The 13,017-nt window shown below is 43.1% G+C and overlaps 1 protein-coding gene across 1 annotated transcript; it reads right to left on the bottom strand.

The window, feature by feature from the left end:
• Positions 1-735: 735 nt before the first annotated feature.
• LOC133261534 (olfactory receptor 5AN6-like) lies at positions 736-3,139 on the bottom strand. Its single transcript, XM_061439999.1, has one exon. It carries the CDS (start codon positions 2,221-2,223, stop codon positions 1,279-1,281), a length of 945 nt encoding a protein of 314 aa, XP_061295983.1. The 5' UTR covers positions 2,224-3,139; the 3' UTR covers positions 736-1,278.
• Positions 3,140-13,017: the final 9,878 nt, after the last annotated feature.

Consider the following 13,017-nt stretch of genomic DNA (forward strand, 5'->3'; position numbering starts at 1 on the left):
TGTATCCAATAACTGTAACTCAGGAATATGGAGTTTTCTAGGACTCAGGAATATGGAGGCCTGGAAGCAGAAACTTCAAAGCTGTAGTGCCTACAGGTGTCCAACACTTGCTTTTAGTTCTTACCACATGAATACTCCTGGGGATTTTGAATTTTCCCTTCTGAACAAGAATAGTCTCCTGAATTATATTTTTTATTTCTGGCATAAAGATTATGAAAATCAGAATCCTACCAGAAGATAAACAAGAGTGCTTTCTGTCCCAGCCTCAATATTTGAGTATTTCTCTGTACCCTGTAACAATTCCCACTAAGATTACAAGGGAAATAGACAAATCTAGACTTTTTCATGTACCAGAGTACATGTACCAGACTTTTCTCATGTATCAGCTTCTTATAGCTAATTTTACCAACCACTTTCCACTTGTTAATTGCTGGAAAAACAACTTCCTAGTGGAGACTTGGTCTACTCAAAAAGCAAAAAACAACAAAAAAAGTAACATAAAGACATTGTTGGAGGTGCCAAAATCAGGCAGTAGACCATCTCACCAGCAAAAGGCCATTTTCTGATTCCCTTTTCCAGTTACACAGTGAAGAAGGAAGAACAGAGATGACTATATAGCAATAACAGATTTAAAAATTGTCTAAATGTCTCTAACAAGCCAACTGATCAACCAAATCTTAAATATGACAGACATGTTGAGCATTCTTGTTGCAACAAATTTATTTTTGTGTGAAATTAACAAATCTTTGATCTCTTGTTTATTTTTGCTTTGAACAAGTCCATAAGTGAAGTAATGAATTCATGATTTCCAGAGGTGAAAGAATAGGTTAAATGAGAGAACTAACAGAATGAGTTAGGAAATTCTTTTTTAAAAGAGCTCAGCACTAATAGTAATTCCTGTCCTGCCTAAAGTGAGATGCTATGGAGAGGCTTGCTGGTCTCCTGGCAACCTTGATCTACTTGGCCTACTCCACCATTGGTCCTTGAGGTAGTACATGCTAAAGGATGGAACATTGAATGGAAGAGTCACATCATCACAACTAGCTACAAAAATGCTTGTGAATTTCTTGACCTATTGATATATTGGGTCATCACTGATGAAGCACTGAGATAATGAACTTCCAGATACTTCTCATGTGTTGTCCTGTCCTTGCACCAGCCATGGGTTTATATCAGAAGATGAGAGTAATTATAACTCACTCTGCAGTTAGAAGAGTTGTGGATCAATGTTTTAGTTGACATTTCTCCTACAGCGTACAGCTGAAATACATTCCATAGTCAGTAACACCAGGAAAAGAGTTTCTTCTTCCATATGCTTAGGGCATCTTTGATTTCTTTGTTCCGCAAGCTATAGATCAATGGATTTAGCATGGGGATTATAACAGTGTACAAGACAGACGCCAGCTTGCTTTGGCTCAAGGAACTGCCAGAATTAGGATACATATAAACAAAGATACCCGAGCCAAAGAAGAGGGTCACTGCTGTCAGGTGAGAAGCACAAGTGTTGAAGGCTTTGGACCGGCCTTCAGCTGAAGTGATCTTCACAATGGTGGCGACAATGTAACCATAGGATATCATGATAACCAAGACAGACATGAACCCAAAGATGACTGTGAGCACAGATGTCATGACTTGAAAGAACAAGGTGTCCGAGCAGGATAGGGTTAGCAGTTGGGGCAGGTCGCAGAAGAAATGGTTGATGATGTTTGGTCCACAGAAGTGGAGCTGAAGTAAGGCACACAACTGAATGAACGAGCCAAGGAATCCAGTTACACAAGATCCTGCCACCATCTGCACGCAGAGAGAGGGGCACATGGTGGCTGTGTAGAGCAGAGGACTGCAAATGGCGACGTAGTGATCATAAGCCATGGCCGGCAGCAGACTGCACTCAGTCAGGCCCAGGCTAGAGAACAAGAAGTACTGCATGATGCACCCCGTAAAGGAGATGAGTTTATGCTTCCTGAAGAAGTCTGAGAGCATTCTAGGAGCTATGGTGGAAATATAGCAAGTGTCCAGCAAGGACAGGTTACTGAGGAAGAAGTACATAGGCGTGTGCAAACGGGAGTCCATCCTGATGACGGCGATGAGTCCCAGGTTCCAAGATGCTGTCACCAGGTAGATCCCTAGGAATATTGAAAAGAGGACAGCAGTGAGCTGTGGAAACTCAGAGAACCCCAAGAGGATAAACTCTGTGATTGTCGTACTGTTCCTTCCTCCAGCCATCGCCCTGGGGGGTCCTCAGATCTGTAGGAAAAGGATAAATCTTTAAGTCAATTGTTAGCCCAATGTCCGTGGGAAGAAACTGCCGTCAAAAAAAAAAAAAGAAACTGCCTTCAACCCACACCGAACACAGGATCAAGGGAAATAGTGAACAACTTTAAAAGCAACAACCCTGGTTAACTTTGCCCCTAACTGATCGCTCTGTGTGCCAGAGTTCCCACATGTACAAGAGGGCAGCCCAGGGAGCTCAGCCTGGCGCTGTGACGGCCCAGCGGGGCGCGGTAGCAGACGGGTGGGGAGGCTCAGGAGGAAGGGATGTATGGACACAGACGGCTGAGACCCGCTGTGCAGCAGAAGCTAAAACCACATCGTAGAGCAGTTATACTCCAGTTAACTTTATTAAATTTAAAAAGAGGATATTACATTTTTCGATATTAACCCACCTACCTATCACAAAGACAAAAGAATGTATGCTAACATTTGGAAAGCCCTTCTTAGAAGATACTTGGGAATTTTTAGGATATTATTAATGAGATGATAACTCCTGTGTTTAGCTTAGTGACTAAAAACACGGTCTTAGATACTACATAGGTTTCAGGAGTGTGACTCTGCCAACTGTGAGCTTTATGACTCCAAACAGATTGGTCTCCTTCTACTTAATTGACGTCATCAGAAAGCAAGAAAAATAATTACAATAGAACTTATCTCATAAGGTTTACTTGAAGTTAAATTAGGTCTGTTTATGTACAGTAACTGCCGTGGATAAAGTAGTGTACAAAGCAGAGTCAATACGTAATATGTTCTTAATATCATTTTGAAGTATCCGTTTGTTTGTGAGAAACTTTTTTCAATATTTATTTTTATTTATTCGGCTTCACCAGGTCCGAGTTGCAGTATGTGGGCTCTAGTCCCCTGACCAGGGGTCAAACCCAGGCCCCCTGTGTTGGGAGCGTGGAGTCTTAGCCACTGAATCACCAGTGAAGGCCCCGGGAGAAACTTTTAAAGTGCAAATTTTAAAAGGTTGGTCACACAGATAAGACTCAGACTACAGTGTGGTTAATTTGAAATCAGTAGTAAAATTATGAGAAATAGCATAATTGGAAACTAATTACATATTTCTAAACTATTCGGGAGTCAAATAATAAATTATAATTAAAAAGGCAGGGCAGGGACTGACATGCACAGGTTTCTTTCTAGTCTTTCTGCAGCTCAGTCTTCCCAGACTGAAAATAATTCCTCTAAAGCAGAGCTTCAACCGTGGCTGTCCATTAGAACCATCTGGCACACTTTCTAAAGCCCCATTGATCAAACTGATTAATTCAGCATCTCGGGGGCTGGAAGCCAAGTATCAGTATTTGCTAAAACTCTACAAAAGACTTCAATGTGTAGTCACACTTCAGTGTGCATAAGAGAGTGAACTATTGGGTTTTTTTCAAACTTTAAACTTTTTACTTTGCATTAAGATATAGTGGATTAACAATGTCATGGTACTTCCAGGTGATCAGCAAAGGGACTCAGCCACGCATATACGTGCATCCATTCTCCCCGAGCCCTCCCCCCATCCAGGATGGCAAGTAACACTGAGCAGAGTTCCCTGAGTGGTACAGTAGGTCCTCGCTGGTTATCCATTTTAAATGGAAGACTGTAGCTCTATCTTAGAAAAGCAAAACCATAATCTACACCTATTTTTTGTAGCACCTCCAGTGGCTCAGATACTCGAGAGCACACATTTGTTGAAGGAATCCCACAGCTTTTGTAAGAACCTGATGCTTCCACATAATATGTTATCATTACGTCCATTGGTGCATAAATCCTCAAATGATGTAAAACCATGATGGATTTTCTTTAACATTGGAAAGCAATCACACTTGTGGGACAAATAAGGATTTTAAGAGGCTCTTTTATACACTGAAATATCATCATTCCATTTTAAGGGAAATTATATATGTGGGGAAAATGTCTATTATAGAATGAGAAGCAGAATTTGATTTTCTCTAAGATGATAGCTCAGAGAAGGCAGTGGCACCCTACTCCAGTACTTTTGCCTAGAAAATCCCAAGGACGGAGGAGCCTGGTAGGCTGCAGTCCATGGGGTCACTAGAGTCGGTCACAACTGAGGGACTTCACTTTCACTTTTCACTTTCACGCATTGGAGAAGGAAATGGCAACCCACTCCAGTGTTCTTGCCTGGAGAATCCCAAGGACAGGGAAGCCTTGTGGGCTGCCATCTACGGGGTCGCACAGAGTCGGACACGACTGAAGCGACTTAGCAGCAGCAGCAAGATGATAGCTGGAGCTAAGGTGGGAAAAATACCCAGAGGGTTTCTGTGGGCAACTACTACTTGTCCTTTTGACCTTTGCTAAACCAGCCTCAGGGACCAGGGGATTCAGAAATCCTGAGACTAGCATAAGCTCTTGGAATCTGAGGCTGTTGCTCTCAAGAAGGTTGATTTATGATGGGCCTTTCAAGCTTCCCTGGTAGCTCAGAGGGTAGAGCGTCTGCCTGCCACGCAGGAGACCTGGGCTTGATCCCTGGGTCAGGAAGATCTCCTGGAGAAGGAAATGGTGACCCCCTCCGGTGTTCTTGCCTGGAGAATCCCATGGACTGAGGAGCCTGGTGGGCCACGGTCGCAAAGAGTAAGACATGGGATGGGCCTGTTGTAACCTTTCTCAAGTTAGCAAAGAAAGTGTGTCCTGTCTTTAACAGCTATTTTCTCTTTATTTTTCCTTGCACGCAGGGAAGGAAAAGAAAAGGAAGAAAGGGAGGACAGGAGGAAAGAAGGGCAGAGGAAGGGAGGGAAAGGCAGAGGAAGATAGAGGAGAGAAGCCCGTACTGAGAAAATTCAAAGAACAAACTGACCCACTTACACGCAGACTCACAATGAGGTATATTTAGCTCACTGATTCCTCATATTTGAGGTAGAGGGTATGTTGTACCCTTTAAGCCCTAGCTAGACTCTAAATGAAGTTAGAAACAAGAGCCTTCAGAGTGTGAAATAAATGTTGATTCTTATTGAAATAGGCAATGTCAAATGAGGTATGCTCATTTTAATTACAAGAAGAGTTCGAGGTATGCTCATTTTAATTATAAGAAGAGTTCAGATATTGACAGACTTAGAAAATCAACTATAACTTTTAGAATGGTAGTGTTTGTGTTAGTCGCTCAATTGTGTCTGACAGCAATCCCATGGTCTGTAGCCCACTGAGCTCCTCTGTCCATGGAATCCTCCAGGCAAGAATACTGGAGTGGGTTGTCATTCCCTTCTCCAGGGGATCTTCCCAACCCAAGGACTGAACCTGGGTCTCCTGCATTGCAGGCAGATTCTTTGCCTTCTGAGGCACAGTATCTTAAATATCTACCTTTTTCTCTTTGTCTGCATTAATGATAATGATATTAAATACTTGTTGAACACTTACTGTCCTAGTCATTCTCTTAAGACACATATTAACCCATTTAATCCTCACTACAACTCTATTTTAACATGAGACACACAAAGTTAGGAATTTGCGCAGGGCCCCACTGATAATAAGCAGCAGACTTGGAAACCCACTCAGGTAGGCTGGCTCTAGGGCTGGTAATTTAAAAATCATACTATCCTGCAAATTTTGTGTCTCCTTCCCTACAATTGTTCTACTAAATGCACTAAATCAGAAAGACAGGGACAAATACCATGTGATATCACCTATATATGGAATCTAAAATGTGATTCAAATGAATTCGTTTATGAAACTGAAACAGAGTCATAGACATAGAAAACAATCTTCTGGTTACCAAAAGGGGGATGCGGGGGATAAATTAGCAGATACAAACTACTGTGTACAAAAAATAGATAAATAAGGCCCTACTGTGCAACACAGGGAATATATTCAATATCCCATAATAAACCATAATGGAAAAGGATATGTCTATATGTATAACTGAATCACTTTGCTGAATTGCTTTGCTAACACATTATAAATCAACTATACTTTAATAAAAAATAATAAAAGAAGTAAATAAATAAAAATTTGTGTCTCTATCTTAATTTTCTAGTCATTTTTAGAGTACTGTTTAATTAAATTTATAAGTTGTTTTCTGTTTCAAGATCATTTTAAAAGTATAAACAAAGAAAATCAGAAGAGGTGGGTCAAAAAGCCACACTGGCCCAGTATAAACTCTAGCTAAAGTAAGTCATTTCCCACATCAGCTATTATAATGATTAATATCCCTCAGGTCTGCAAATATGGCAGCCAAGAATAATTTTTGATATTTTTAAAGGTGGGTAAATTTGTATATTTATGCAAAATAACACCATCAAATTGCTTTGGAATAAAATCACAGCAAGCCCTCTGAAAGTGAAAGTCGCTCAATTTTGTCTGACTCTTTGCACCCCCATGGACTATACACTCCATGGAATTCTCCAGGCCAGAAGACTGGAATGGATAACCTTTCCCTTCTACAAGGGATTTTCCCAACCCAGGGATTGAACCCAGGCCTCCTGCCTTGCCAGCGGATTCTTTCTCAGCTGAGCCACAAGGGAAGCACAAGAATACTGGACTGGGTAGCCTATCCCTTTCCCAGCAGATCTTTCCAACCCTGGAATCGAACTGGGGTCTCTTACATTGCAGGCAGATTCTTTACCAACTGAGCCACCAGGGAAGCCCCTCGAGCCCCTCTGGCTACCCTCTTTCAGACTAAGCAAAAGTTTCAACTTTCTCTGATGAATATAAGCAGAATTAGGGAGAAGCACAGTACATGTGGCTCCATCATTTACCAACTTCGTGATTTTTGGCAAATCACTTTATCTCTGTGGCTCTATTTCTTCATCTGTAAGGGAGAATTTATCACTTCACAGGGTGTTTGTGAAAACCTACTAGGTATGTTACATAGGGCTTCCCTGGTGACTCAGTGGTAAAGAATCCACGGGCCAATGCAGGGAACATGAGTATGATCTCTGGTCCAGGAAGATTCTACACGCTAAGCCCCTGCACCTCAACTATTGAGCCTGTGCTCCAGAGCCTGGGAGCTGCAACTACCAAGCCCACGGGCCACAACTTCTGAGCCCACGGCCACAACTTCTGAGCCCACAGGCCACAGCTACTGAAGCCCACATGCCCTAGAGCCCGTATTCCATGAGAGAAGCCAGTGCAACAAGAAGCCCGCACATGGCAGCTAGAGAGTAGCCCCCACTCACCACAACTAGAGAAAGCCCTACAGCAACAAAGACCCAGCACTGCCAATAAACAAACAAAATTAGTTTTTAAAAACATGTAATAGAGTGCTGGGCTTCCCTCATAGCGCAGTCGGTAAAGAATTTGCCTGCAGTGCAGGAGACTCGGGTTTGATTCCTAGGTCAGGAAGATCCCCTGGAGAAACAAATGACAACCCACTCCAGTATTCTTGCCTGGAGAATCCCATAGATAGAGGAGCCTGGAGGGCTACAGTCCATGGGGTCTCAAGAGTCGGACACGACTTAGCAACTAAACCACCAACAGAGTGCTGGTCACACAGTAAGCTCTCCAAAACTGAAGTTGTTACATTAAGAATGAACAACCATAATGATTATGCCCCCAAAAGTATTTACTAACTGAAAATCTTCGACAGAGGAAGACTGGGAATATTTGGTGGTGACAGCTTGGGACTCCTTGGCCCAGCTTGAGAGGCATCTTATCCTACCTTGCTCTCGCCACCCACTTGCTAATATCTGATATCCCACCTCAGATGCTCTTCCTTAGGCTTAAACACCTCAGTTTCTGTTATAATTCAAATAATCCCATTGGGATAAGGGAGAAGAAGCATGGTTACTGCGAGAAAATAAAAACAGCCACTGCACCTGAGTACGCGAAGTCTCTGGGTTGAGTGCATAGGAGAGCGAGGTTGCAAGAAGGAAAACAGAACATGTCAGATGGTCCCATTCTGATGTTACCCACCCAGATATTCTTGTAGACTTTCTGCCAGGTGTGTCTTGGTGGAACCTAGGAGATGCTGCTGCTACAGCGGCCTTTTCTTGGACCTGTATCTTGATGGCACTCTAGATGCCCAGACATGCACAGAGTTCTTTCAGGAATCAGAGGACATGAATGGAGTATGAGGATTCTGGATGGAGAAGTGGGCTTCCCTAGGCTTCATGCTTTCAGCCTTGGCTCCTGCTAACCATTGCTATAAGAGAGGTGCTTCCAGCTCAAGACTCCCTTAAATGTTTCCTTAGGGTCCAGGGTGAAGAAAGAGGAAGCAATTAATAAAAAACAACACTCTCAGTTAATTATTCTCTAGAGTGCCAGGTGGAGGAAGAAATGGAGAAATGATCCCAGCTGATTCCGTTCCTCTGTATTAGCATGGACACCTCACAACCTTATGGAATCAAGCTCCAATTCTCCTTTCTAGATTTTTAGAGTCGTGAGATCTGAAAGGGGCTCTCAATGCAGGGTGATCTTATTATTCATTATCAAAACTGGATCGCCTTGGTCATGAGAAGGAGTTATTAATAATCATATAGGGACAACAAGCATTAAGCAGCATTGTCCCAGGCAAACCAAACTGTATGGTCATCCAACATTTGCATGCTTTATCAGAAGAGTCACTCAGTGTAGTTTTGGTGATTATGTTCTCAGTCTCTGGGTGGACCTGCTTGGATTGACTTCTGACTTAGTTACTTACAAGCTCTGTGACCTTGATTCTTTTACTTAATCTGCTGTGTCTCAGTTACTTAATTCAATAAAATGGATGCAAGCCTGGATGGGAGGGGAGTTTGGGGGGAAATGTATGCCTGAGTCACTTTGTGTGCAACTAAACTATCACAACATTGCTAATTGGCTATACTCTAAAATAAAAAGTTAAAAAAACAAAGTAGTCATTTCCAAAGCTCAATATAACCCAGAGGTTATATTGCCTATCCATTTTAATACCCAGATTTAGAAGGCACAAATATATCCATCCTGTGTCCAGTGCTTTACCTGGCTTGCCTTTCCAAGTACTTATAGAGAGCTGTGAGAAATGCTTACAGATCAGATCAGATCAGATCAGTCGCTCACTCGTGTCCGACTCTTTGCGACCCCATGAACTGCAGCACGCCAGGCCTCCCTGTCCATCACCAACTCCCGGAGTTCACTCAGACTCACGTCCATTGAGTCAGTGATGCCATCCAGCCATCTCACTCTCTGCTGTCCCCTTCTTCTCCTGCCCCCAATCCCTCCCAGCATCACAGTCTTTTCCAATGAGTCAACTCTTCGCATGAGGTGGCCAAAGTACTGGAGTTTCAGCTTTAGCATCATTCCTTCCAAAGAAATCCCAGGGCTGGTCTCCTTCAGAATGGACTGGTTGGATTTCCTTGCAGTCCAAGGGACTCTCAAGAGTCTTCTCCAACACCACAGTTCAAAGGCATCAATTCTTCAGCGCTCAGCCATCTTCACAGTCCAACTCTCACATCCATACATGACCACAGAAAAAACCATAGCCTTGATTAGACGAACCTTTGTTGGCAAAGTAATGTCTCTGCTTCTCAATATGCTAGCTAGGTTGGTCATAACTTTCCGTCCAAGGAGTAAGTGTCTTTTAATTTCATGGCTGCAGTCACCATCTGTAGTGATTTTGGAACCCAGAAAAATAAAGTCTGACACTGTTTCCACTGTTTCCCCATCTATTTCCCATGAAGTAATGGGACAGGATGCTATGATCTTCGTTTTCTGAATGTTAAGCTTTAAGCCAACTTTTTCACTCTCCTCTTTCACTTTCATCAAGAGGCTTTTGAGTGCCTCTTCACTTTCTGCCATAAGGGTGGTGTCATCTGCATATCTGAGGTGATTGATATTTCTCCCAGCAATCTTGATTCCAGCTTGTGTTTCTTCCAGCCCAGCGTTTCTCATGGTGTACTCTGCATATAAGTTAAATAAATAGGGTGACAATACACAGCCTTGACGAACTCCTTTTCCTATTTGAAACCAGTCTGTTGTTCCATGTCCAGTTCTAACTGTTGCTTCCTGACCTGCATACAAATTTCTCAAGAGGCAGATCAGGTGGTCTGGTATTCCCATCTCCTGAAGAATCTTCCACAGTTTATTGTGATCCACACAGTCAAAGGGTTTGGCATAGTCAATAAAGCAGAAAATAGATGTTTTTCTGGAACTCTCTTGCTTTTTCTATGATCCAGCGGATGTTGGCAATTTGATCTCTGGTTCCTCTGCCTTTTCTAAAACCAGCTTGAACATTTGGAAGTTCACGGTTCACGTATTGCTGAAGCCTGGCTTGGAGAATTTTGAGCATTACTTTACTAGCATGTGAGATGAGTGCAATTGTGCGGTAGTTTGAGTATTTTTTGGCATTGTCTTTCTTTGGGATTGGGTTGAAAACTGACCTTTTCTAGTCCTGTGGCCACTGCTGAGTTTTCCACATTTGCTGGCATATTGAGTGCAGCACTTTCACAGCATCATCTTCCAGGATTTGGAATAGCTCAACTGGAATTCCATCACCTCCACTAGCTTTGTTCGTAGTGATGCTTTCTAAGGCCCACTTGACTTCACATTCCAGGATGTCTGGCTCTAGGTCAGTGATCACACCATCGTGGTTATCTGGGTCGTGAAGATCTTTTTGTACATTTCTTCTGTGTATTCTTACCATCTCTTCTTAATATCTTCTGCTTCTGTTAAGTCCATACCATTTCTGTCCTTTATCAAGCCCATCTTTGCATCAAATGTTCCTTGGGTATCTCTAATTTTCTTGAAGAAATCCCTAGTCTTTCCCATTCTGTTGTTTTCCTCTATTTCTTTGCATTCATCGCTGAAGAAGGCTTTCTTATCTCTTCTTGCTGTTCTTTGGAACTTGCAGTCAGATGTTTATATCTTTCCTTTTCTCCTTTGCTTTTCACTTCTCTTCTTTTCACAGCTGTTTTTAAGGCCTCCCCAGACAGCCATTTTGCTTTTATGCATTTCTTTTCCATGGGGATGGTCTTGATCCCTGTCTCCTGTACAATGTCACGAACCTCAGTCCATAGTTAATCAGGCACTCTATCTATCAGATCTAGGCCCTTAAATCTATTTCTCACTTCCACTGTATAATCATAAGGGATTTGATTTAGGTCATACCTGAATGGTCTAGTGGTTTTCCCTACTTTCTTCAATTTCAGACTGAATTTGGCAATAAGGAGTTCATGGTCTGAGCCACAGTCAGCTCCTGGTCTTGTTTTTGCTGACTTTATAGAGCTTCTCCATCTTTGGCTGCAAAGAATATAATCAATCTGATTTCGGTGTTGACCATCTGGTGATGTCCATGTATAGAGTCTTCTCTTGTGTTGTTGGAAGAGGTTGTTTGTTATGACCAGTGCATTTTCTTGGCAAAATTCTATTAGTCTTTGCCCTGCTTCATTCCGTATTCCAAGGCCAAATTTGCCTGTTATTCCAGGTGTTTCTTGACTTCCTACTTTTGCATTCCAGTCCCCTATAATGAAAAGGACATCTTTTTTGGGTGTTAGTTCTAAAAGGTCTTGTAGGTCTTCATAGAACCATTCAACTTCAGCTTCTTCAGCATTCCTGGTTGTGGCGTAGACTTGGATTACTGTGATATTGAATGGTTTGCCTTGGAAATGAACAGAGATCATTCTGTCGTTTTTGAGATTGCATCCAAGTACTGCATTTCGGACTCTTTTGTTGACCATGATGGCCACTCCATTTCTTCTGAGGGAATCCTGCCTGCAGTAGTACATATAATGGTCATCTGAGTTAAATTCTCCCATTCCAGTCCATTTCAGTTCGCTGATTCCTAGAATGTCGACATTCACTCTTGCCATGTCTTGTTTGACCACTTCCAATTTGCCTTGATTGATGGACCTGACATTCCAGGTTCCTATGCAATATTGCTCTTTACAGCATCGGACCTTGCTTCTATCACCAGTCACATCCACAGCTGGGTATTCTTTTTGCTTTGGCTCTGTCTCTTCATTCTTTCTGGAGTTATTTCTCCACTGATTTCCAGTAGCATATTGGGAACCTACTGACCTGGGGAGTTTCTTTTTCAGTATCCTATCATTTTGCCTTTTCATACTGTTCATGAGGTTCTCAAGGAAAGAATACTGAAGTGGTTTGCCGTTCCCTTCTCCAGGGGACCACATTCTGTCAGATCTCTCCACCATGACCCTCCGATCTTGGGTTGACCCATGGGCACGGCTTAGTTTCATTGAGTTAGACAAGGCTGTGGTCCTAGTGTGATTAGATTGACTAGTTTTCTGTGAGTATGGTTTCAGTGTGTTTGCCCTCTGGTGCCCTCTTGCAACACCTACCGTCTTACTTGGGTTTCTCTTACCTTGGGCGTGGGGTATCTCTTCACGGCTGCTCCAGCAGAGCACAGCCATTGCTCCTTAACTTGGACGAGGGGTATCTCCTCACCGCCGCCCTTCCTGACCTTCAGCGTGGGATACCTCCTCTAGGCCTTCCTGCGCCTGCGCAGCCACGGCTCCTTGGACGTGGGGTTGCTCCTCCGGGCCGCTGCCGTTGGCCTTGGGCTTGGGGTGTGGGTTATGTCCTCCCAGCCAACCCTGACCTTGGATGCGAGGTAACTCCTCTCCTCGCCGCCCCTGACCTCGGACGCGGGGTAACTCCTCTTGGCCACTGCCCTTCGGGCATGGGGTCCTCCCATGTTCTGCCAAAGACCTCGGACGTGGGGTGGCTCCTCTCGGCAGCGCTTAGCGCGCCCATCGCTGCCGTCTGAGAAATGTTTACAGGTCCTACAAATTCCTCCTGGTTGTTACTTGCTACTCGGTGAATTTTCTAAAGAATTTCTCTGCTTCTATTTTCCTCTCTAGTAAGTAAATTCCACAGGGGTTTATACTG

This window comes from Bos javanicus, chromosome 15, assembly GCF_032452875.1.
Source record: "Bos javanicus breed banteng chromosome 15, ARS-OSU_banteng_1.0, whole genome shotgun sequence".
NCBI lineage: Eukaryota > Metazoa > Chordata > Mammalia > Artiodactyla > Bovidae > Bos > Bos javanicus.

Excerpts from the sequence above, each read along its gene's own strand:
- LOC133261534 (XM_061439999.1), bottom strand. The coding sequence starts at position 2,223 with ATGGCTGGAGGAAGGAACAGTACGACAATCACAGAGTTTATCCTCTTG.